General features: G+C 38.8%; 1 protein-coding gene across 7 annotated transcripts in view; it reads left to right on the top strand.

The window, feature by feature from the left end:
• Nucleotides 1-23,396, top strand: part of L3MBTL3 (l(3)mbt-like 3 (Drosophila)) — a 104,923-nt gene that overhangs the window by 57,799 nt on the left and 23,728 nt on the right. For all 7 annotated transcript variants that reach the window (XM_010834637.1, XM_010834641.1, XM_010834640.1 and 4 more), the window contains 4 exons: nt 1,570-1,680; nt 6,403-6,517; nt 8,122-8,224; nt 16,748-16,897. In XM_010834637.1, the coding sequence (XP_010832939.1) occupies nt 1,570-1,680; nt 6,403-6,517; nt 8,122-8,224; nt 16,748-16,897 (479 nt within the window). The remainder of the gene's footprint in view (nt 1-1,569; nt 1,681-6,402; nt 6,518-8,121; nt 8,225-16,747; nt 16,898-23,396) is intronic.

The following is a 23,396-nucleotide window of genomic DNA, read 5'->3' as shown; positions in this document are numbered from 1 at the left end:
TTTTTGAATTTTTACAATTTTGAAAGGGAAATGATTACTGGGGCGCGGAGGGGGTTTGTTGTTGCCAACTAAAGAATACTTCCATTTTGGACTTTAAAGTCTCCTTGGAAAATAATTATGTTTGAATTGGTTTGCAGTGAGTTGATTGTACAGCAGACTTCTGTTTTTCCAGCTAGATATTCTGAAAGACCAAACAGCACAAGATATCTATTGTTTTATAATGAAAACTTTATTTCTTCATTCCTTTGGGTTTGTTTATGGCAAGCTGAGATGTTGTGTGTATGTGTGTGTTTTAATATTATTGCTATAAATCATCATGTTTGACTACCACAATACAAGGTCATCTGTTTTGATTATAGTGTCTTTCTAATCCAGGTAATTGCTTCTTGCCTATTAAGATTCAAAGTTAATGTCATTTGTGTGCAAGGGAAGAATACAAAAATGAAATGTATTTAAAATTTTTTAAAATCTCAAGCAACTTGCTTTATAATTAGTATTTAAGAAAAGAAAGATATATTAAATACTTGATTTAAAAAAAAAAAGTGACAGTATTATAAGCAACATTTTTAATAAATCCTTTTGTGTGTAAATTTATAGGATTTTTAATGATAAAATTAATTAGTAGATATGGATCCAAATACATCAGAAAAGAACATAAAAATTTTTGAGAGAAAATTTGTTACATGAAGAAAAGCCATAAATTCAGGATTATACATGAGTAATGTTTAGAGTCATGAAATTTTATAGATTTTTATCTGACCCTCTAACTTAGCCTCATACAGAAAAGAGCTGCTTTGCAGTTTTGCTTTGAACTGGATAAAATCATGTCAAACTCAGTTTGTATATCTAGTGTCACAGTGATATCAGAGAGAAAATCAGAATTCCTTTAGCTTGGCCTTTAGGTGCCTTGCATTAATTGTTTTGCATCCTTTGCATAATTTTCGCACTTGATTTTCATAGCCAGACTTTTATTATACCTGTTAGCCATCACCTTTCCTTCTGCCCATAAATTTTTCAGAGGGTTGTAGGTTTCTGCTGAGTTTTGAGGTGTAGGTAGCCCCATTCCTGTTCTTTGTAGAACAGTTCTACCTGTGTGTCTTGATTGCTAATTTTCTTCTTAGAAAGACTTCTGTTACTTTTTTGTGTCAAGCTAATTTCTGTGTCTCCTCTCCACAACTTCAATGTTCTTCCCTCTCTTTTATAACTTTCATGTTTGTTGACTTTTGCCAAGACAGCTCCAAGTAATGAGAAAAAATTCTTGTCTTCCCTATGACTAATCAGAAAAACCACAGTGTTCTGAATTTCAGCTTAAGATTTTTGACTTCCTGTTTGCTCCTGTGGCTAGTTGCTCAGGCTCTTTCTATCGCCTGCAGGCTTGGCTGTGTGATTTGGGATTTTTTTTTTTTTTTGTAAGGAGAATGAAGTCCAAAGCCGTTTTAGGAACTTGAGTTCGGGAGGCTGGTTCTCTTATAATAGTTCAGTTTTTTTTTTTTTAATTCTATCTTTGTGACATAGAGCTCACCTTCCCTTCCTCTGTGTCTCACTATATAAAATTTTCTGTTACGGCAGAAGCCACCACATGGATTCCAGAAAAAAATGAAGCTTGAGGTCATAGACAAAAGAAATCCCATGTTTATTAGAGTAGCAACAGTTGCAGACACAGATGATCACCGAATAAAAGTAAGTATTTTCTGTTGTGCTTTTGTTTTTCTTTTTTTTTAACAAGACATCTTGGATGAAAACTTCAGCAGACATTTAATTCGTGAAGTCCTCAAATTACATTAGTAAAATCATAGAAATATGCAAATTAAGTGATTATGTATCTTTGTAAGTGTTTTTCTACTTTATGTAAGTTTTCTCCTTATTTATGACTGACTTTTAATATTTTAAGTATGTATTTGGAAGAAAAAGTAGATACAGTGTATAAGGTAATCTGTTCAGAAGGCGATATAATACTTCATTTTCCAATAGTGTGTGTATATATATATTTTTTTTTTTTTAATTAAGTTCGGGTTTTTTTTTTTTATGGGATGTTGGTTTTTGAGACATCCAAGGCCACTGGGTTCCTTCCTTCTCTTTGACAATTTCTCTCTGGAAACTCTCAAGATTATCTTTGTCCCTAATATTTTGATGTTTTGTGATAACATACTTTTGTATGAGGGTTTTTTTTCATTATCTTGCATAAATCTCCATATTCAGACTTGAGCCAGTCCTGTCATTTTCCAGACCTCCTGACATACTTGCTGCCTCCACATTGAGTCCTTCTGGATTCTACATAGTGAGCTCGTTCTCCCCAGCCCTGCTCTCCCTCTCTCGGCGTCTGGGTTGCAACCCACCCCCTCTCTTCCAGTGGCTCAGCTCTCCCTCACCCACTTGTGCCCTCTGCACTCATCATTGCCACGTCTATCAGCTACTTTGCTTCTCCGTTTGTCCTTCTGGGTTTATACATTGTCACACATAACTTTCATTTCAGAAGAGAGTGCAAATAAGCACCTGGGTCTAAAATGTGGTTTATTGAGTTGCCTTTCACCTCAACAGAAAATCCAACCAAATTAGTTTTTTTTTAAAAATGAAATACTGTGCTCTCAAAAACTATTATCTGTCTTCATCTTGAAATTGTCAATAATGAATATTCAGTTTTTATAAAGGGTCCAAATTACATTTTTAGGTAAAAAATGTATCTAATTTCCTAAACTGTGATTTAAAATATTTTAAATTATCTGTACTATGCTTTGATATCTAGTAGTCTGTTTTCTTTAGAATTTTCATTCAGCCTCATTGCTGAGTTGCTTTTATGTTAATTGTCTTTATAGTGGAACATTTCTATTATAAGTATTTTTGGATGTCTCTTAGGCTTCCCTTATGGCTCAGCTGGTAAAGAATCTGCCTGCAATATGGGAGACCTGAGTTCAATCCCTGGGTTGGAAACATCCCCTGGAGAAGGGAAAGGCTACCCACTCCAGTATTCTGCCCTGGAGAATTCCATGGACGGTGTAGTCCTTGGGATTGCAGAGTTGGATACGACTGAATGAGTTTCACTTTCACTTGTGTTTTGTACAATGCTTAAATATTTCGTGTTGCATGTTTATGTATCTTTCTCTGTTACTCTTTGTTAGGTAATTTTATTTCATTTCAAAATAGGACCCAGCAAGAGAACAACTATCACTTAGCATTATGAGAAAGTCTGATTTTTTTGTTTATGAAAACCTCTTAATGTGCCAGTGACTCAAGTAGTAAAGATGAAATGAAACTATACAAACTATAATAAATTTATTTCATCTGGGCTTCCATAGTAAGAGTATTAATTAGGTTTAATTTTTTTATATATTATGTTTGCATAATTTCTGATAGCAATCTTTAATTGAAGTATTGGTGGCTAAGATGGTAAAGAATCTGCCTGCAATGCAGAAGACCCAGGTTCAATTCCTGGGTTGGGAAGATCCCCTGGAGAAGGGAATGGCAACCCACTTCAGTATTATTGCCTGGAGAATTCCTTGGACAGAGGAGCCTGGCAGGCTACAGTCCATGGGGTCTCAAGAGTTGGACACGACTGAGCAACTAATGCACACATATTTCTGATAGCAATTTTTAATTAAAGTACACTTGACTTATAATATTTTATTAGTTTCAAATGTACAGTGTGATTCAGTATCTTTGCAGGTTATACTCTATTAAAAGTTATTACAAGATAATGGCTATAATTCCCTTTGCTGTACAGTATACCCTTGTTGCTGATCTGTTTTATGCACAGTAGTTTGTAATCTATTAATCCTGTACTGAACTCCGGGAGTTGGTGATGGACAGGGGGGCCTGGCGTGCTGCAGTTCATGGGATTGCAAAGAGTCAGGCATGACTGAGAGACGGAACTGAACTGAACTGAACCGAATCCTGTACTGCTAATTTGTTCTTTCTCCCCTCTCTCTCCCCTTTGATAACCACTGGTTTGCTTTCTATATCTGTGAATCTTTCTGTTTTGCATATACGTTTACTTGTATGATTTTTTAGATTCCACATATAAGTGATTAAATAGCAGTTTTTAAGTGCATTTGCTCCTTATTAGAGAATTGTATTGTTCCTCTGTTCATAATATTTAAATTAAATTTTAACTCTGAAATTTAACCTTAAATTGCTAAAATTCTCCCAGTTGCCAGCCAGCCTAGTTTGTAGAAGAGATTCAGCTTATTTACAGTAACTAAAATATTGTCTCCTTTTTGTTGCATATTGTCATATATTGTCAATAGATCTGTCATCTTTGATAGATGACTTTTCATTGCCAAACTGAGATATCAGTTTTAATGAAAACTAGGAAGGGGTTTGAGGTTGCACAGAGTTGGACACGACTTAGCAGCAGCAGCAGCAGGAAGGGGTTTATGGTATCATTAGATATATTATCTTCAACATATTCTTAAAGGTATTTGGGAAGAAATTATTAAAAGAACCCTTTTATTTATGATGATACCAAGATTTTTGGACTCTGTATTGCAGTACAATAGTGTCCTTTTTAGTATCACTGGAAATTTTCAGTATACAGTAGAGTTACTTAGAAGTTAAGTAAATGACATGTTAGGTGCACAGAACCCAAGTTATACTTCTAAGTTTAGAACCTCCTTGGTGGGCTCACCCATTGTTTTTTTCTTCTTATTTTTAGTTATCACAAGTAATTCTAGTGTGTATCCAGGTCGGAGAACCATTTACTTATTAGGATTGAGTTTGTTTGCTACAGGAAGATAGCTAAATTTTGTAAAATGTAACAAATGTCACATGAGTTACATGAACATTGTTTCCAGTGTGGAAGAAATGAAATTTAGGAATAGGAATATAAGAAAACAGAGTTTCATGTATTTAGTAAAATAGAACACTATCACTTGATGATTAGTTGAGAATTAGAATGCTTAAAATTTACTTTACGCTATGAACTATGTATAACTTCTTAGTTATTGGTAGTACTGACAGTGTAAGCTGATATTCTTAATCAGTGTTATTTGAATGTTACTTTTGATCAGAGGAAAGAAAAGGGTTGTTTCAAATTAAACAGCTTTAAGTGTTGCTTTTATATGCAATGTATGTGAAGGATGAACAAGTTTATTTTGGATCTGTGAATCTTAAGCTTGTTACTCCTCCTGACTAACTTTGTGATTTTTTTTCTCCATTTTAAAATTTTATCCATGATTTCCTCCAGATGTGGAATTCTGTGGGATTTAATTCTAGGATTAATTGATTTCTAAGCTTGAGAAAGCAGATCCATTGCAAAGGACATTATTTTGAACCCATATATACATACTTTCGGAGAAGGCAATAGCAACCCACTCCAGTACTCTTGCCTGGAAAAATCCCATGGACAGAGGAGCCTGGTGGGCTGCAGTCCATGGGATCGCTAAGAGTCGGACACGACTGAGCAACTTCACTTTCACTTTTCACTTCCATGTATTGGAGAAGGAAATGGCAACCCACTCCAGTGTTCTTGCCTGGAGAATCCGAGGGACGGGGGAGCCGTCTGTGGGGTGGCACAGAGTCAGACATGATTGAAGCCACTTAGCAGCAGAGCATACATGCTTTAGTAACTCTGTACTTCTCCGTTACATACACATACCATAAGGTATATAACCAGTCGTGTAGATGGTAGGCATTCTGGTTTTTTTCCTGGTACAACAATGAATTATTTAGATTATCAAGTCAAAGATGATATATTTTAAGTGTTAATCACTGTTGCCACATACCTCTCCAGAAATATCTCATCAGTCAAGGCTCTTGTCAGTGGTCTATGAGAGCGTCCATTAATCTCATGTTCACTAGCTCTAGGAATCACCAAAATGAAACATTCTGGCAGATTGAAAGGGAAAGTATTGCATGTTGTGGATTTTAATTTGTACCTTTTTAGTTTTAAGTGAAATTGTCTTTTCATATGTTTACCATTTATTTTTATTTTTCTGTTAATGAGCTGTTTGTTGCTTTTCCACCTTTTCTATTAGATTTTTCATCTTTTTATGATATGTGATTTTTTTACGAATTGAGGAACAAAGTACATTGTCACGCGTTAACAAATATGTTTTTCAGGTTTCTTTTGGGTTTTTCATCTTGCTAGCAGTTGTATTTGCCATTGTGAAGATTTGAACTTTGATGTAGTTAAATTGCTCCATCTCTCATTTATGGCTCTTGAGTTTGGCATCTTGCTTACGAAGGCTACTGAGCTCTTAAGAGTTCGGTAATTCATGCTTTCTTCTAGAACTTTTATTGTTCAGTTTTCAACATTTGAATTTTTATCCATCTGACATCTATTGTGTTTATTTGTATATTCAGTGTACTATTTATAAGTTAGAATGAAGATGGTTACCATTGGCAGAGTTTTTACTGTAGGGATTTTTGTGACCTGAATTAAACTGTTGATCTTTTTTTGTTATCCAGGTTCACTTTGATGGCTGGAATAGTTGCTATGATTACTGGATAGATGCAGATTCTCCTGACATTCACCCTGTTGGTTGGTGTTCAAAAACTGGGCATCCTCTTCAACCTCCTTTGAGTAAGATACACAAGGATTACTTTAAGAAGTGTTTCCACTGTTGCGTAGCGTGCTTAATATTCTCTTTTCCTTCTCATTCTACTTCTCTCCTGTACATTTTTTCTCTGTGTAATCATTTTTCCTCTTACTGCATTTTTAGTTAATCTGATAGTCAAAAGTACATAAAAGAAGAAATTTAATATCTGAAAAAGTAGTGTGTGCCTAGACTTTCTTTTATTTAGCAGTATCGTCATGTTTTAAAACTAGTACTAAATTTTGGAAGACAATTTGTCAGACTATCAAAATTTAATGTATCAATGTCAATATCTTAATAGTGACTGGATACAATAGTTTTGCAAAGTAGTACCATCAGGAGAAACTGGGCAGAGTGTACAGGGGATCTCCCTTTGTGTTATTACTCACAATTGCATGTGAATCTACCGTCACCTCAATGAAAATTTTAGTTAAATTCAATTTTTTGAAAAAGGTACACCAAGAGGTTAACATGTGTGTGCTGTCACTTCAGTCATGTCTGACTCTCTGCGACCCTGTGGACTGTAGCCCACCAGGCTGCTCTGTCCATGGGATCCTCTAGGTAAGAATACTAGAGTGGGTTGCCATGCCCCCTTTAGGGAATCTTCCCCACCCAGGGATTGAACCCATGTCTCCTTTGGCTCCTGCATTGCTGGCAGATTCTTTACCGCTAAGCCACCGGGGAAGCCTTGGGCTTAACATGCTGGATTTCAGTTGTGGAGGAAAGTAAATACATTGTAGAAAGAAAAATGTGGCAAATACAATACATTATTATGGAGTTTCTTAAAAATTTATCATGCCCTTCCCAACTAGTGGCTTCATTCCTGGATGTCACCTAGAAACTGCAGAAGGCCACCAGAATGCACTGCACGATGTTGGTCACAGTATGTTTAAAATAATAAACCTTGGTAACAAATATTGCTTAAATCTTGGTGCACTCATAGTACAACTACTGTGCAAATCATAAAAATATTACTATTGAGTTGAAGCTAAAGACCAAAGAAGACTGCTTCAGAATAGTATATACCCATGTTGTCCCTAATTTATGTGGCCGAAGTAAACCAAAGATGTGACACATGTACATACGCAAATGTACGTACATTTGGGAATGCTTGGAACATCTAGGAAGGTCAGGTTAACATGGTTAGTCAGGACTAAGGAGGCTATGAAATGTGAAGAGAGTCGCTTAAAGGGGATCTGTAGCTGTTCTTTGTATCCTGGTGTGTTGTTTGAAGTTTTCACAGCGTGTGAGTGTTCATATATTAATTATGTTATTTACTTGATCAAGCTGTTTAGAATCATCTCATTATTTCAGATTTAGGTATCTCTGGAATTTGTGACATTTTGAAAGAGGGTTGGGTCAAAGTTTACCGTTTCACTATTAAAGAAAGACATTGTGAACAAAGTACTAGGGAAAACCTTTAGAAGTCGAGACTTTAAACATAGTTTTAATTTTGTAAGGCCTTCTTTTTCTGTGTATAAGTGTTGATTGAAAAATTGTTTTTTTTTGTTTTTTTTTTTCTTCTTCTGCTCCAAGGCATTTGCCTCTTACAGCCTTAACTTTTTGCTTTTTTCTTTTGGCTTTTTAATAGGCCCCTTAGAACTGATGGAAGCCTCAGAACACGGTGGCTGCACAACCCCAGGATGTAAAGGGATTGGCCATTTTAAGAGAGCGAGACACCTGGGCCCTCACAGGTATTTGGTGCTTCCACTCACATGGAGGTTCCTTCTGTGGTCAGATAGAGGGTGCCTGTCCCTTGTAGGTGGACGGTAATGATTTCCATGGATACTTAATAGACATGAACTAATTCTGCATTCAGATCCATATGAACTATGGTTGCTATGGTGACCATGTAAGAATAAAGAGTGTATGTGTAGTTAAATATTCCTGGGAGAGAATGCATTTGTGAATTTAAATAGATTTACGGTAGTTTCTCGGCAACCTGACTAGTTTTATAGATACTTTATGTCTTAAAGTCATTTGGGGTTGACCATTAATAGTGAGAAGAGGGCGGGCCTTGTTGAAAGTATTTGTTTGGTAAAATATTCTGATTGGGTGACTCAACAATTTGAATAGTGAGAGGTGAGATTATTGTAGATTAGCAGCAAAGATCACAAAAAGCACAAATATAAATAGACACATTTCAGAATACATTGGTCAAAATTAAATGCCTTTCAATATTTTTCTCTTACTTCTAAGTAACTTAAAAGAGAAACCAAAATTATACATTTGAAATTTGATGTGTTACTTGGGCAGTTTGGGCTATTTGTAGACATATTCAAATATTACTGGAATAGAAAGAAATTTCTGTGATTTTAACTGGGATTTTTAGAGAACAGAGGCATCACCTATTCTTGTATATATTAAAATAATAATTTGTCAGTGTAAAGTGTTCTAACTGCATGTTAATTGGATTGCCCAGTAAGAAAAATGATTCCTTGTTTATCTAGTTTATGCAGGTTGTGAATCTCCGTGCTTAAAACATCTGAAGATTGCCCTGCCTGTTTCTCTAAGCATTAATAGGAATTGTAAAATTGACCTGGTTGTTTTATCTTCATATAGGATTCTTCTTCCTTAAATTTCTATAACCTCAAAGCGTTTTGCAGCACTGCCGCCAAGTTTGTTTTATGGGGTTCAGTGTGTTCCAGGGTAAAAATCTGCATGTAGACAGGATCATGATTCCACTTGCAAATATCCATTTAAAAATCCTTTTCATGGCTTATATGACTCCAAGCCAAAAGCAGTATGATTAAGGGGAGATAAAAATACTGTATCATAGGAGTGATTCAGTATTGGCCAGTGAAGGCAGCTGGATTACTTTCAGGCATTACAGTAGTATCTCTCCTACCCTCCCCATCCCTGTGTGGGTATGTTCCAAGATCCCCCATGGATGCCTGAAACCTGGGATAGTACTGAACCCTGTATATATCATGTTTTATCCTATTCATACATACCTATGATACAGTTTGACTTATAAATCATGCACACTAAGAGATTGGCAACAATAATATTAAAATAGAACAGTTATAAATAATGTACTGTAATACAAGTTATGGGAATGTGGTCTCTCTAAAGTCATATTGTACCCATTGAATGCCTTTTCCATTTTAACTATGCATCTGTTACACACTGTGGCCCTCACTTTCGCAGTCTGAGGTGTGACAGGAGAACTAGGACAAATTTCTTTTTCCTCACAATTTGACAGAAGATTCATTTTCACTGTAGAGATGATTTCCCCGTGAAGTTGAGAGTTGTCACCTGTTCACCTAAAGGAAGCACTTTACGGGCACCTGAAGCGCCAGCATCACCACTGTTGTGCTTTGGGGCTCTTGTTAATTACAGCAAGGATGACTGAACACAGGCACTGTGATACCTTGCCAGTGGATCTGGGAACCGAGGAGGCTACTAGGTCACTAACAGGCTGGATGCACTGGACTGAGGGGTGGTTTGCTTCTCACAGAGCCAGAGTGGGACACTGTGAGATTTCATCATGCTGCTCAGAATGGTGCACAGTTTAAAATTTATTATTTCTGGAATTTTTCATTTAACATATTCATACTTAGATTGACCTCAGATAAGTGAAACCATAGAAAGCAAAACCATGGATAAGGAGTGACTATGGTATATAATGGAGAAGGCAATGGCACCCCACTTCAGTACTCTTGCCTGGAAAATCCTATGGACGGAGGAGCCTGGTGGGCTGCAGTCCATGGGGTCGCTAAGAGTCGGGCATGACTGAGCGACTTCACTTTCACTTTTCACTTTCATGCATTGGAGAAGGAAATGGCAAACCACTCCAGTATTCTTGCGTGGAGAATCCCAGGGACAGAGGAGCCTGGTGGGTTGCTGTCTATGGGGTTGCACAGAGTCAGACACAACTGAAGCAACTTATGCAGCAGCAGCAGCAGCATGGTATATAAATCCAAATAACTCATTAGTATGCCAGACTTCTTTATATATCTATAAATTCTTTCACTCAGTAAATATTTTTGAACAGTAGGGTTTTTCTTTTTTTTCCTAGTAGCATGTATTGGATAACCTTCAAGTGACCCTATAATGTTGGACTATTATTTTCTTCATTTTTTTGGTGAAGCCACCATGATACTGTAGAGGTCTCTCTAACTTGTCTAATTGACAGCTGGTGAGGAAGGAGCCAGGAATAGCACCCAGTCTAACTGTGCCCTTGACCACTCCCCTGTCACTGAGAATCCGGGCATGGCTTTCCAAATAAGTCACAGATCTAGCCTTTAAAGAACTCAGGGACTAATGAAACTATAAAAACTCAATTTAATTGAAATATGAGATACAAAGTAATAACTAATATTGAAACTTTGACATGTGTACCTTTCTGCTTTACAGCCCTAAGATGTTCTTTGAACCAAAGGCAGTTTGTTCAAATTATGAAGGAAAAGATTAAAGAAATCTTACAAATGGGTGAATATTGACATTATGTTGTGTGGTACAATCAAAAATTTACGAAGAATTTTTCTTTTTGGTCTTCTGGGAAGAAAATCCACCTTAGAGCAATGTCTGTAATCTCTTCAGGGGTGTGGTAGGTCTGAGCAGAGAGGTTTGCCTTTCACAGCAAGGTCTGTGCCTACAGTCCTGTCCCCTGCTTGATGGCACCAGCCACTCATTAAGACCACCTTTCCCCAGAAGGATGGTGGACCTCAGAGGTGGTCTAGCTACCTCCATTTCACAGACTTTCAGTGATTGTCTCTGCAGTGTTTTTTCACAGATGCAGTGTTGTATTTGCTAAGTGAAGGGAGAAATTATAAGGAGAATCATATAAGATGTTATGGAGAAATGTGGTTAAAAAAAAATCTTTCCGTATAATTGAAGCCATATGGAGAATGACGTATTGTTTGGGGGAATGAAAGAGGAAGAAGTAGACATCACGGCTTATAAGACATGCATTGATACAGAAGTGTTCATTTCCTTGTCACCTATCAGACATAGCCGGCATATCTGTGCATAGTTTGGGACAGGAATGCAATCCAGAGGAGTAGCAGACAGTGTCAACTCCTGCCTGTGTCGTGGCTTCCCATTTTCTCAGCCCACTCCACTGGCTTTTCTTGGTCTCCCTGAATATGCTATTCTCTTCATAGCACTTACTGCTCTTTATCTGGCGGAACATTAACCCTTAGTAACCACAGTATGTTTACCATTTCCTTACTAGACTTACGGAAGAGCTGCTGCATCATGAATATTCTTTGACAGGTTCATTTCACTGGCGCTTATTTTTGTCCTTGCCAAGAATGCTGTGTTTAGGAAAACGTAATGAGAAAATTCTCTTTGGATTAATGTGAGAAATTGCATAAATCAAAACATGCATTCTTTGCTTAGATAACAAAGAAAGTTGCTCTTTTGGCAAGAAGTATCAATTTTATGAATATGTAAGCACAAGCCTATGTTTTGACTAGGATGTGTTGTTAGCGTCTCCAAAAATTACAGTAGTTGAATTTGATCTAAGAAGTGTTGGAAATACAAATGTGTTCTCAACAATGAAATTTAAGAATGTGCTGTTTTTAAATGTGGCGATATAAACGATCAGTGAGCGAGTTGGATGTGGATATGGTGTTCCCATTTCTAGAGATGCTCAGAAGCCAGATGATAATTCTGTCTCTAGCAATGGCAACCTTCTCCAGTACTCTTGCCTGGAAAATCCCTTGGACAGAGGAGCCTGGTGGGCTACAGTCCATGGGGTTGCAAGAGTCGGATATGACTGAGCAACTGACACACACACTGTTCCCATTTCTAGAGATGCTCAGATGACAATTCTGTCTCTAGCAAGGCAGTATTAATATTGGCTGTGTCATGGTGTATCCCTTTCTTGATTCACTCATTTGGCTTACTGAGAGGGCATAATGAGGAGAGATTAAAAGAAAACTAAAGTTATATAAAACTGAATATTTTGCATATCTAATGTCTTCAGAAGTGAAGTAAATCTTCCCTATGTAAGATTTTATCTCAGTAAAATTAAACAGGAAAAGAAAAAAAAGAAATAGTACTTCCTACAACCTCTAAAGGATATTTATAAAGTCCCTGGAGAGTTTTTAAAAATTAATAACTCTGGACATACACCTGCAAACCACAGTCATCATTTTAATTCAAGATTCAGTCCACTCGTGGAACAAACATGTATTGAGTGCCTGCCGTGTGCAGATACTGGGCTAGGTGATGGGCTCTACAGAGAAGGCCTTACTTCTAAGGAGGCCAGCATGGTATAAACAGGGATTTGGAGACGCATGAATGAGTAGTGCTCAGAATTACCACCTTTTCCTGAGGGAAGCAGTGAGCCTCCATAAGCAAGGCATGTTATGGAGTTTTTAATGCTGTTGTTTATTTTTGCTGATGGCCTTTTACCCAATAGGGTTTAAGTGTTCCTCCTCTTCTCCTTTTAAAATAATAATCCTAGGCAGGCTTTTTTGTGTGTGTGACTTCCTAGGTGCCAGGCTCTGTTTTAGGACTTAGATCTGTTATCTCGTTTTATTCTCTCAGCAGCTTTATAAAGCTGGCACTACTATAATCTCTGTTTCATAGAAGTGGGAACAGAGATTTAGAATGCTTGAGAAAAGTACCCAAGATCAGAGAGTGGCAGACCCAGGATTCAGCCTAGGCTCTTAAGGTACTAAAGCCCCTACTCTTAACTGCTAGACTCTCATGCAAACCACAGTAGCTGGATAGAACTTGTATTTTATAGATTCTTATCTTGACAGAGAGTGAGAATGAGCATGTGAGCACTTAGGAAATGGAAGATATCATCCAGTTGTTTAAATAAATGTATTTACAACTAAAAACGTTGTAAAGGTGGCAGTGGAAGGCATTTTTTCCACCTTTCCTAATACACTGGACAGTCATTCCAAGGAAAAACTGCCTCCTTACAGGGGCCAGTGGGACAAGAATTTATATATGTATATAGCAGGTATGGAATGATTTGCTAATAGAACAGAGTTCACCCTAATAAAGTCCTCATAGTAAAGAGCTGTGTAATCCTGTGTGAATCTGTTCCCCTGATGTCTGGGGAACTGTGTAACAGCAGAGTTGTGTGTACATGTATAATTGCATGTGCCCATTACTGTTTGTAAGTGTACCTGTTGTTGTGCCACGGGCCAAGCCGTACTTACGTTTGTTATTAGAAACCTAATAGACAAGAAATATAAAAATGATTATAAGCCTAGTGAAACCCACTTTTCCCAGAGAAGTTTGATCAGCACTTCTGTGTTTATAAAATCATTAAAACTGCATATGAATTTTATAAACTTAAAAATGAGGAAATTGGCCCAGAAAGGTTAAGTACTGCTTCAGTTCATATTTAACCTTTCTGAGCTTCCTTGGCAGTGTGGTAATAAAGAATCTTGCCTGCCATTGCAGGAGATGCAAGAGATGCAGGTTCGATCCCTGGGTCTGGAAGATCCCCTGGAGGAGGAAATGGCAACCCACTCCAGTATTCTTGCCTGGGAAATCCCATGGACAGAGGAACCTGGTGGACTACAGTCCATGGGGTCGCAAAGAGTTGGTGTGACTGAGCATTCACACACAGTTCATAGCTTCATGGCAGCAGCATCTTGCTAAGAGGTGGTACTCTCAGGTTTAATTGTCATGGATTGGGATAAAGAAATAATTCAATATTGCAAGGTACTTTTTGCTCCTGTAGGAGACAGCTGGAGTTCATATGCTAATGGGATGATACTAAGCAAGTTCCCTTTTTTAAAGCCTCAGTCTCTGCATTAGCGTTAGAATAAGAATGATTTTCCAGTTTTGTGGGAGTTAGATGACATCATGCCAGTAAAGCAGAATACCCTGGGTAACACACTCCATCTGTGTAATGTTTGTTGTCATGCTCTTCATTTTACAAGTGTCTTGTAAAACAGAGTCTTCCAAGTTTGTTTGCTCACTGTGGACAGAGCTGCAGAGCACATTTAGAGCCCGGTTCTTGATTTCCGTCTGGGGCATTGCCCATCCCTCTGTGCACACTTCATTTGCATTCTGTGCCTTTTTATTTTTTAAATCACCTCCCACTATGGGAACCAGCTGGTATCCCTTTCTGTCCTAGAGTAGTTGTAAGAACTAGAGATGTTTAAACCCATTTGATTTTTCTCATGGTTCAGGAGAAGAGAAGGCTTAGCATAATATGTATAACCGATGAGCACAGGGTTGTGTTGGTTGATCATCCTGGCCCAATAGTGTATCTTTGTTCAGAAGGCTGTGATTGTTTCCCTGCTTCAAAATGAGAGTTTGAAATTTCCCTCTGGCCCTAGCAACCGAGATAAGGGGGATATTTAGGTGCCAAGTCTCATTCTGCAGCCTTGCCTCTCTGAGCTACCCGTGTTTACATATGGTGGTCTAGAGAGACATCCTCTTCCTTCACGTAATCAACAAACAGGAAGAGGCAGCCTTTGGGGAGCTTCTAAACTACAGCTATTCACTGTAGTGAGTAGGTGGGAACCCAGCCATCTGAAAACCCGGGAATCTTCCCTGTGTTAGAGTGCGGTGGAAATCAGCACCCTCATTTTCTTTTCTTTCTTCAAAATGAACATGCAGACAGTTTTCAATAATTGTAAAGCCAGGTGTTTAACAGTGAGTCAAACATTTGATGGTTGTGATATTCTAGGAAGAACAACATATGTGTCAAAAGAAATTAATTAAAAAAAATTATATTCGTATTTTTTTTCCTGCCACTTTTTTCCTGATAGCCACTCAATTGTGTTCGACTCTTTGTGATCCATGGCCTGTAGGCCATCAGGCTCCTCTGTCCATGGGATTCTCCAGGCAGGAGTACTGAGGTGGGCAGCCATTTACTTCTCCAGGGATCTTCCCAACCCAGAGATTGAACCCAGGTCTCCTGCATGGCAGGCATATCCTTTACCTTCTAAGCCACCAAGTAGATAATTTGCAATAGGGTATATACACAATATGAGAAAGAAAGAACAAAATCAAACTTGACTGTGATCTGAGAGTTGGTTAGTGTATTTCCTTTATCAGAAAGAAAAAATCAAGAGTAAGAAGAGATAGTTGTGTTTTTTATCCTTTTTGTTTTCAGGGGAAGGGAGTTCATTAAAGATGAATTTGGTTTTAACCAAGTTTATTATAAGACATAGCAGTATAAAGTAACGTATAAGTAAAGAAAATAAAGATGTACTTTTACTTACAAGTTACCTGTGATAAATTTTGTAGACCATTTGCAGAATTACTTTGGGAGCCTGTGCACACTCTTCTCTTCTCCCAGGAGGATGTGTCAGATTCTCTTGGTAGAGGGCAGAAAGGCAGTGTTTAAGAATTTTCCCCAAATATTACCTAATCTGAGGAAAAGAATATGCAGGACACTAGCATAATTTACCTAACTCCACATCATTTCCAGATTTCAGGAGGTTTCCTAAAAACCAAGGGCCAAGATAGGCAGTTAGTCGGAGTGGTTGATTCTATATCAAGATACAGAAGCTGCCAGTTGTTCTGGAGTTGGAAGGTTGAGGCCCAGGCACAGGAGTGTCCTGACTTCATGCTGAATGAACAGTTAGTGACCCAGATTCCCTTTGCTTGGATGACAGGAATGATCCCCAGATGGAATCTGAGAGACCAACCCAGTGGTCACCAGTGGAAGGGAAGGGAGCTAGATGGGTCATTATCCAAGTTGCCTTCTTGTCCTTTTTCATATCAGGAACAGGATTAGCTACAGGATGATGTTTTTTTCTGAGCAATCATGAATGCATATGGGCCTGGAGACAGGAAATGGGGGAGCCTCCTTCCTTTAGAGGGCAGCAGCTGTCACAAAGGAAATTAAACAGTTTGTGATGACCCAGGGCCTGGAGATCACTTTGGGAAGCAGGTCTGCTCTGTCTGTCAATCATCTGTCTCTCTCCCACCTCAGTCACCAACCCTCCTATGTTAAGCATTTCTCTCTTGGGCTGATTGTTCACAGACTTACACACAGGCCCTGCCCTTGGACAACACAAGAGGGAATCCTTTGCTGACCATTACTCACTTCCAGAGATTGCAGGAGATTGTATTTAAAAATTTAGGGCAAAGACATATTTTTTTATCAGAATATACTTAAATTATGTTTTAAAGGTAAAAATTTTTTGCTATATGTTTAATCTATGTAACTATGTATTCAGTTAAATTTTTGCATTTTACATTTTGTAGCTTGTTGTCTTAATTGGAAGAAGTAATTATGGTCTAATAGGAGTCTTCTCTTTTTTCGATTTGTAACGTTTTAGTGCTGCCAACTGTCCCTATTCAGAAATCAATTTGAATAAAGACCGAATTTTCCCAGATCGTTTAAGTGGTGAAATGCCTCCAGCTAGTCCATCATTTCCAAGAAGTAAAAGAGCCGACACAAATGAAATCTCTTCGTCTCCTGAAACCAGGTAATTAAAGTGGTAATATTAGTGTTACTCAGAGGTAACTGTGGTTGAAAGACATTTTTTTCCTTAAGGTGTTTTGTGTTCTATGGTGATGTCTTCTAGTACATTACTGAAAATGCCCCTGACTTAATGTGAAATAATGGTGGGGGTCAATACTTGGATTGAAAAAAATTTAGGCAAATTTTTTATAAAAGTATATGCACATCGGGCAAGATTTCTCTTGTCCATCTTTTAGCTGAACTTGCTTGATATTAGAAGTTTGGACATCCCAGTCATTGTATTTCCTGATAATTCATTTTTCTCAATGAACTGATCCATATTTATATAAGATCATCCTCTGTAAAGAAGATGATCAATACCCTGTGAAGAATGGACTTTCTTTTTAGTGTTCGTTATACGCCACGTGCTTGTATCTACATTGTTTCATTTAATTATTAGCATATTCGTTGTACAATGTGCTCAGTCATTTGGTTTTGATTTCACTTGTAGAGTTAAGTTGGAACGTTTTAACCTCTCTGGATTATTCAGTAAAGAACCAAGTTTTGTTTGATGTATCTTTAAGTAAATGGCCTCTGTCCTTGCATTGACTGAAGATACTACAAAAGAAAACAGTAATAGAAAGATGATCCTTCACACTTATGTTTGGGGACTTTTCTTTTATGGGGAGTCTTTAAAATCTAAGGCAATGTAGTTATTTGATTATCTTAATATTTGGTAGCTCACAAATGTCCCAAGTGAACATTTGAATTAATTAGTTTGATTCTTAGTTCACAGCAATGTTGTCGAAGCAGTGGCATTTAAAGTATCAGTATCCTCATAGAAAAGCAGTTTTGCCCTATGGATGAAGGAGAGTTATAATCTCTTTAATTAGAAACAACAGTGATGATTTATTCTTAATCCTTAAAACCATGACTAATGTAACCTAAGCTCATTCACCCAACTCAGAACCCTATAATGAGGGCATATCACTTGAGGAAATTTACTTTAAGACAAATGAAGTACTAATTCACATAGTAGTGATTATAGCAACAGAGTTCATTGACTCACAAGGAGGTAAGGATCCCTAAAGTTTTTATTTCAAAAGCCAAGATATTGTGTACAATTTTAAAAGGATACTCTGAGGTGCTGGCAGTTTGACCTTCAGGCTTTTCACTAACTTTCTGGGCCCTGGGCTGGATAGCTGGACTCAGTTTCCTCACAGCAGAAAGGAAAATGATAACAAAGGAAAGGTTGTTAATAAAGAAGTCTAATCTTATGGCTTGAGAATGGTTGCTTTAAGGTAGAATTAACAGAGTTGAAGTTAGCTGGCTTCTTTGCTGTAAGTGAATCTGTATCAACGTATTTAATATTTTTAAAAAACTTACTTTTTAAAAGATTTTTATTAGAGTATGCTGCTGCTAAGTCACTTCAGTCGTGTCCGACTCTGTGCCACCCCATAGACGGCAGCCCACCAGGCTCCCCCATCCCTGGGATTCTCCAGGCAAGAACACTGGAGTGGGTTGCCACTTCCTTCTCCAGTGCATGAAAGTAAAAAGTGAAAGCAAAGTCGCTCAGTCATGCCCGACTCTTAGCAACCCCAGGCTCCTCCGTCCATGGGATTTTCCAGGCAAGAGTACTGGAGTGGGGTGCCATCACCTTCTCCTTATTAGAGAATAGTTGATTTAAAATACTGTGTTAGTTTCAGATGTACAGCAAAGTGAATTAGTTAGACATATGTGCATTCCTTTTTAGCTTCTTTTCCCATATCAGCCATTACAGAGTAGAGTCCCCGTGTTATACAGTAGATCCTTATTAGTTATTTGTTTTATACATGGTAGTGTGTATAGCAAACATGACATTTTTTGATCACTGATTCTTTTACCTGATCTTAAGAATGGTAAGGTGTACAAAGCTCTGAGAACAGTGAGTAATAAGTAATCAGTCCTCAATAAATGTTAGTTTTTATTAGTTTTGTTGCAAGAGGAATAGTTTGCTTATTTGTTTCTTTTATTCCAGAGAAGCAAAGTAAGGCCGGCACATTTTTTAAATATATACATATATCTAGGTTAAGGAGAAGGCAATGGCACCCCACTCCAGTACTCTTGCCTGGAAAATCCCATGGACGGAGGAGCCTGGTGCGCTGCAGTCCATGGGGTCGCTAGGAGTCGGACATGACTGACGACTTCACTTTCACTTTTCACTTTCATGCACTGGAGAAGGAAATGGCAACCCACTCCAGTGTTCTTGCCTGGAGAATCCCAGGGATGGGGGAGCCTGGTGGGCTGCCGTCTATGGGGTCGGACACGAATGACTCGACTTAGCAGCAGCAGCAGCAGGTTAAACTTTGAGTAGAACACTCAAACAAGATGATTCTCATGATGTCAGATAATGTTCTCTCCTCTTTTCTCAAAATTGTTGCTCACGTGGATGGAGTTCCAAGTCAGGTTTTAACACATTTTATTTGCGTCCTTCATAATAATTTTCAAAACATTGGTCCACCAGACTGTATTTTTTTTTTAATTTTATTTTATTTTTAAACTTTACAATAGTGTATTAGTTTTGCCAAATATCGAAATGAATCCAGACTGTATTTTTTTAAAAAGGCATTTGGCACAGCAAGGGACAGCTAGCACTCCCAGAAGCAGACCTTGAGACAAAGATTTGATTGCAGGTGGTTTATTTAAGAGGTGAGGAAAGCGCCAGTGGGGGAGTAGGGAGGTGAGGCCACGAAGGGAAGACAGCTGGTAAAGCTTCACTGTCACACCAGCTACCACTGTGAACAGCAGGAGCACAGTCCTGCTGGGGCCTCTCTGGGAGACTGTGTAAAACACAGGTGTGTAAAACACACCTCTCAGGTTTTCCCACCATAGGGATGAACACGCTCAACTGTTTTAAACACTTGGAAAGGAATTATCCTTCAATTAAAAACATGAATAAAGTGGAAAAAAACAAACACGAGAGTTCCCTTTGGTCACAGAGCGAGGCTGCCAGGGTGGAAGGATGAGCGAATGCCCCAGCATGTCCCCTGCCACACAGCAGGCAGAGCTGCCAGAACCCGGGTAATCCTTGGGAAGGCAGAGCAAGTGAGACAGGTGGGCACAGTGGGTGGCCAGGGGACGTGGTCTAGGCACGGCTGACAGTGTCTGCTGCACCAGCCGAGGCACCCATTTCAAGTGCCAGCTGGGCACCAGAATGAAATATGCTGGCATTGCTTTTGATCCAGAAGCAGAAATAATAAGGCCAGATAAATGAACAATTTGAGGACTACCTATGTCTTTTTCATACCAGAAAAGGTATTTTAAGGGCCAGTTCATAGGCCAGCTACTCAAAATAGACCCATGGACCACTGGTGTTCCTTATCTATGCTTCACAGGCCTGACTCCATATCTGATCCCCTGACATCTCTAATATTCAGATTAGGGGCCCAGCCAGCCAGAACCTTTCAGTCTGGAGCCCAGGAGCCTACATTTTAAAAGTTCATTTGGGAATATATCTCCCTGCTTAAAAATTTCAGTGACATCTCTTTACTCTTGGAATTAAAGGCCTAATTCTGAATGTAGCCTGCAAAACCAGTGTTATCTGGTATCTGCTGAACTCTCCAGCTTTTTACCGATCAGGTCGTTTTTAAACAATGCTTCAGCCGTCTTGGTCCTCAAACCTTTTCTCTCTGCCTTGAACCCTTGTCTCTAACCTGTCCTAGTGAGTCTCACCTCATGGGCTTCAGGGTAGCTCCCATTTCCCCAGGGAGGCTTCATCCTTTCCTGCAGACCCTGGGTCAGGTTCCTCATCACTTGCTTTCGTGTTACACATGCCCAAACTGTTGATGGTTCTCTGTAAATACTTCCTCTGAGTCTGTGTGCTTGTCTCATTGGTAAGCTCCACAAGGGCAGAGGCCACATCTTCTCTGATTCTTAGACGCCCTCAGTGCCAAGTATACTACCCGACACTCGGTGAGGCTGGAAGGCCGCCATGAGTCATCCACTAGCCTTCAGAGGAGACCTACCAGTCATGTCGCCCAAGAGGCCACCTCTGTGTAGCCTTTTTTTTGTTCCAGCAACACTTCTTACTTTTTAAACTTTGTACAATCCCCACACCAGATATCGAAGAGGTGATTATTAAATGATGAGATAAAGCCCCCAGACACATACCTGTGCTTTTATAAATGTTTCCCAAACTGTTGTTTGCCTTCCTCCCTCCATAGAAAACCATACCATACAAATGACAACATTTGTATGACGCAATGAGAAAGTGGTTGGGACTGCCTCTGGGTGACTAGACAGGGGCTGTGTTTACTGACAGGACCACCGGCAACAATATCTCAGAACTCTTGTGCCTGAGCGTCAGGGCATCCTGGCTGGGAAGCTCTGCTCCACGGTAAGAGGGCTCTGCCTTGAGTGCTTTTGTAGCTGTACTGAATGTTTGGGTCTGTTTTCTTTACAGAGACTTGTCACACGGGTGGTCAGCTAATGAATGAGTTGCCAGTGTGTATATAGATAGAAATATGAGATTGTAATGCTTTCCCAGTTATCCGTTCATTCATCACATGCATAAGGAGTGTCAGTATTGTGTCTGGAGCTTTCAATGAGATGTTTTCCTTGGGAGATCAGCAGCTCATCTCTGCCCTCACTGCCCTCCTGGCAGCAGATGGTAAGGCTCTGCCAGTCGGTGGAGGTTTCTGGGGACCAGTAACCTTACATCTCTATATGTCTGCAGCTGAGTAAGAGAACGTGTTTCTCTATATATCTGAATAAAAGCTTTCAAAGTTTTAAACTTTGTTTTGCATCAGAAATATCAGATGCTTGTTAAAATGCAACCCTTAAGGTACCATCTCCAGAGATACTGACTCAGAACATGTAAGCTGCATCCCAGTTCATTTTTAACAGGCACCCCCAGGTGATGGAAGCAAGTGATCTATAACCCAGACGTTGTGAATCATTACTGAATATAAAGACCCTTCTCCAGAGTAGTAGTTCATGATGTGTTACCAAACAAAGAACATCAGCATCTGTCTGATGTAGTCTTATTCTCCTGAATATATTCTATAGTGGCTTGTCATTGTGTTTCTAAATTAGGTGCTATCTCTGTTTAAAATCACATTATGTTTTAAGGTCCTGTGTTGTTTAAGCCCGCTTAGAGATAACCATAGAAACATAATAAAGCCTTTTAAAAATACCTGCAAATGCTTATATTAACTTGCGAGGCAAATGTCCATTACTAACCTATATCCAAAGAAAAAATTCAAGTCAATCTTATATAGGCCATTAAAACAGCTTTTCGAGTTGTAGATCCAGTGTTTCTACTTTGAGAATTATGTGGAACAGTTACAGGGGTTGCAGCTTCAATCTGATTTACATAGTTAGGATGAATCAGATTTGCCCATCTGTACCCAAAAGAAGGGCTTTATGAAACAGATGGGAATACAAACTAACATAAAATATGAAACTGTAAGCATATATATATCTCTTTACTTTGCTAAACTGTAAAATCAAGTAGAGTGAGTAAAATTAGAGCCAGAAGTTCTAAAAGGTGGCAAAAGTTAATTAGAATTCTTCAGAAGCTTTGTTTTGCTTCCTAAGGTACTCTGGTCATGAGGACTTGGTATTAATGACTCGAAAGTCCCTTTAATCCGTGGGCATCCCCTGCCTATTGTAAAGCCTCTCCGCCCCCCCACCCCTTTAGTTGATATGCTGCCAGATACGGATTAGGAACTGTGAAACTCTTCAAATATTCCAGTTCTTGGGAATCTGCATCAAATCTATGCAGTTGTTTATGCACGCTAGGGAGGAGCTGGGTTATTAAAACACTTCCAATCCAGATGCCAACTGCTGTGACACCAAGGCACCCATTCAGAGTGTAAGGAAAAGATGACTGTGTTATTGCTGATGCATGGGAAGTTGTTAGAACAATATTGTAACAGGGTCTTACTTTATCTCCTTGAATAGCACTTATTTTTGACTCAGGAGATGCTTTTATATACACTAGAAAATAACATCTGTTCTCCTTTTCTATGACAGCAGCATGAGAGCAATGCAGTCCTGCTCTTCTTATGACATGATCTTTATTTCCCAAATCTCACCTTATTGGTTAGGGCTTTTCATCTTATACAAGAATTGATAAATTAATTGAGGAATTCATTTTACTGGGGAGTTTCCTTGGCATCTTGATAACATCCACTATATTTACTTACTCATTATATTCCTTTTTTCACTAACACGTTAGTAGCCTTATTAATTAGGGCTTCCCAGGTGACGCTAGTGGTAAACACCCGCCTGCCGGTGCAGGAGAGGCAAGAAACATGGGTTCAAGCCCTGGGTTGGGCAGATCCCCTGGAACAGGGCATGGCAACCCATTCCAGTATTCTTTCCTGGAGAATGATGTGGACAAAGGAACCTGGCAGGCTACAGTCCATAGGGTCGCAAAGAGTTGGACACAACTGAAGTGACTTAGCGTGCACACAGCCTTATTAATCAAAATTTTTTATCTGTAGTCATTAGGTAAATAGTAAACTGTGTTGACCTTTCCT

Source organism: Bison bison, unplaced genomic scaffold (genome assembly GCF_000754665.1).
Source record: "Bison bison bison isolate TAMUID 2011002044 unplaced genomic scaffold, Bison_UMD1.0 scf7180017864035, whole genome shotgun sequence".
In the NCBI taxonomy this organism is placed as follows: Eukaryota; Metazoa; Chordata; class Mammalia; order Artiodactyla; family Bovidae; genus Bison; species Bison bison.
This window is presented reverse-complemented; position numbering and strand designations above follow the sequence as displayed.